At 71.2% G+C, this 1,159-nt stretch overlaps 1 protein-coding gene across 1 annotated transcript in view; it reads left to right on the top strand.

Moving 5' to 3' along the window:
• Positions 1-469: 469 nt before the first annotated feature.
• Positions 470-1,159, top strand: part of AURANDRAFT_68443 (hypothetical protein) — a gene marked incomplete at both ends in the record, with an annotated part of 2,688 nt that continues 1,998 nt past the window's right edge. The window contains one exon of the mRNA XM_009044128.1: positions 470-1,118. Coding sequence (XP_009042376.1) covers positions 470-1,118 — 649 coding nt within the window. The remainder of the gene's footprint in view (positions 1,119-1,159) is intronic.

Here is a 1,159-nt window from a genome sequence, read left to right as displayed (position 1 = left end):
GCGGGCGGCGCCTCTTTGGGCTCCGCGTCCTCCGGCTGCGGCGGCGCCTTATCGGGCTCCGCCGGTTCCGGCGGTTCCGCCGGCGCGTCCTCCGGCTCCGGCGGCGCCCTTTCGGGCTCCGCCGCGGGCGCTCCCGATGCCGCGGCCGCCGATGCCCGTGCCGTTGCGCGTCCAGCTCACGCTCGACGAGAACAACATCCCGACGGCGACCCTGTGATCCATCCTGAACGCGCAATACTCAACCCTCGACGCGCTGTGACCAAAGCCTCGACGCGCCATACTCAATCGAAACCGCCGACCGACCGATCCCCGTGTGTTTCGTCGCCCGCATTGTGCCCTGTGACGTTGTGTAATCTCCCACTTGTACTTCAAATCAACATGTTGCACTACAACACCCAAAACGGTGAAGGGGAAAGGAACGTAGGAACGGGATCATGAAACAATTTCGTATGATCTGAAGCAGCCCATCATGGCCGCGATGCAGTTGCCCGCGGCGCGCGGCGTCGCCGACACGCTGTTCTCGGTGCTGCCGCGCGCGGCGGAGCTCGTCGTCTGGGACTTGCTGCGCGTGGCGCTCAGCCCGATCCTGGGCTTCGGCGGGAGCAAGGCCGAGCCCGGTCCCGACGTCCCCGTCATGCGATGGTACCAGGAGGCGGTCCTCGACCCGGACAGCCTCCAGGCGCGCGCCGGCCGGCCCGTGGGCTTCAAGGGCGTCGGCCGGAACCAGCACCTCAACCGCCGGCTCTACGTCGCCGCGGGCCGCGGCGACGCCGGGGCCGTCCGAAAACTCGCGAAAAGCGGCGCGGACGTCAACGCGCGGCTCTTCCAGCTCATCAACTACCTCGACGGCTCGAACGGCCAGCCGAGCGGCCACGGCGTGCGCCTCTCGGAGTTCCGCGGGCGGTGGATCGACCAGCGGCCCGACTGGAACGTCGCGCGGTGGGGGCGCGCGGGCGACCCGGCGGCCATGACCTACGCGTCGCGCACGGCCCTGCACGAGGCCGCGAAGCGCGGCTGCGCGGCGACGGTCGCGGCGCTCCTCGAGCTCGGCGCGAGCCCCTACTCGCGGGGCGAGGGCCTGCGGACGCCCGCGCAGGAGGCGCTCGAGTCGCGCGCGGGTGACTTCGCCGCGTGCGCGGCCATGCTCGCGGCGGCGGCG

Source organism: Aureococcus anophagefferens (genome assembly GCF_000186865.1).
Source record: "Aureococcus anophagefferens unplaced genomic scaffold AURANscaffold_146, whole genome shotgun sequence".
Lineage (NCBI taxonomy): Eukaryota > Pelagophyceae > Pelagomonadales > Pelagomonadaceae > Aureococcus > Aureococcus anophagefferens.
The sequence above is the reverse complement of the archived record's forward strand: the minus strand, read 5'-3'. Positions and strand labels throughout refer to the sequence as shown.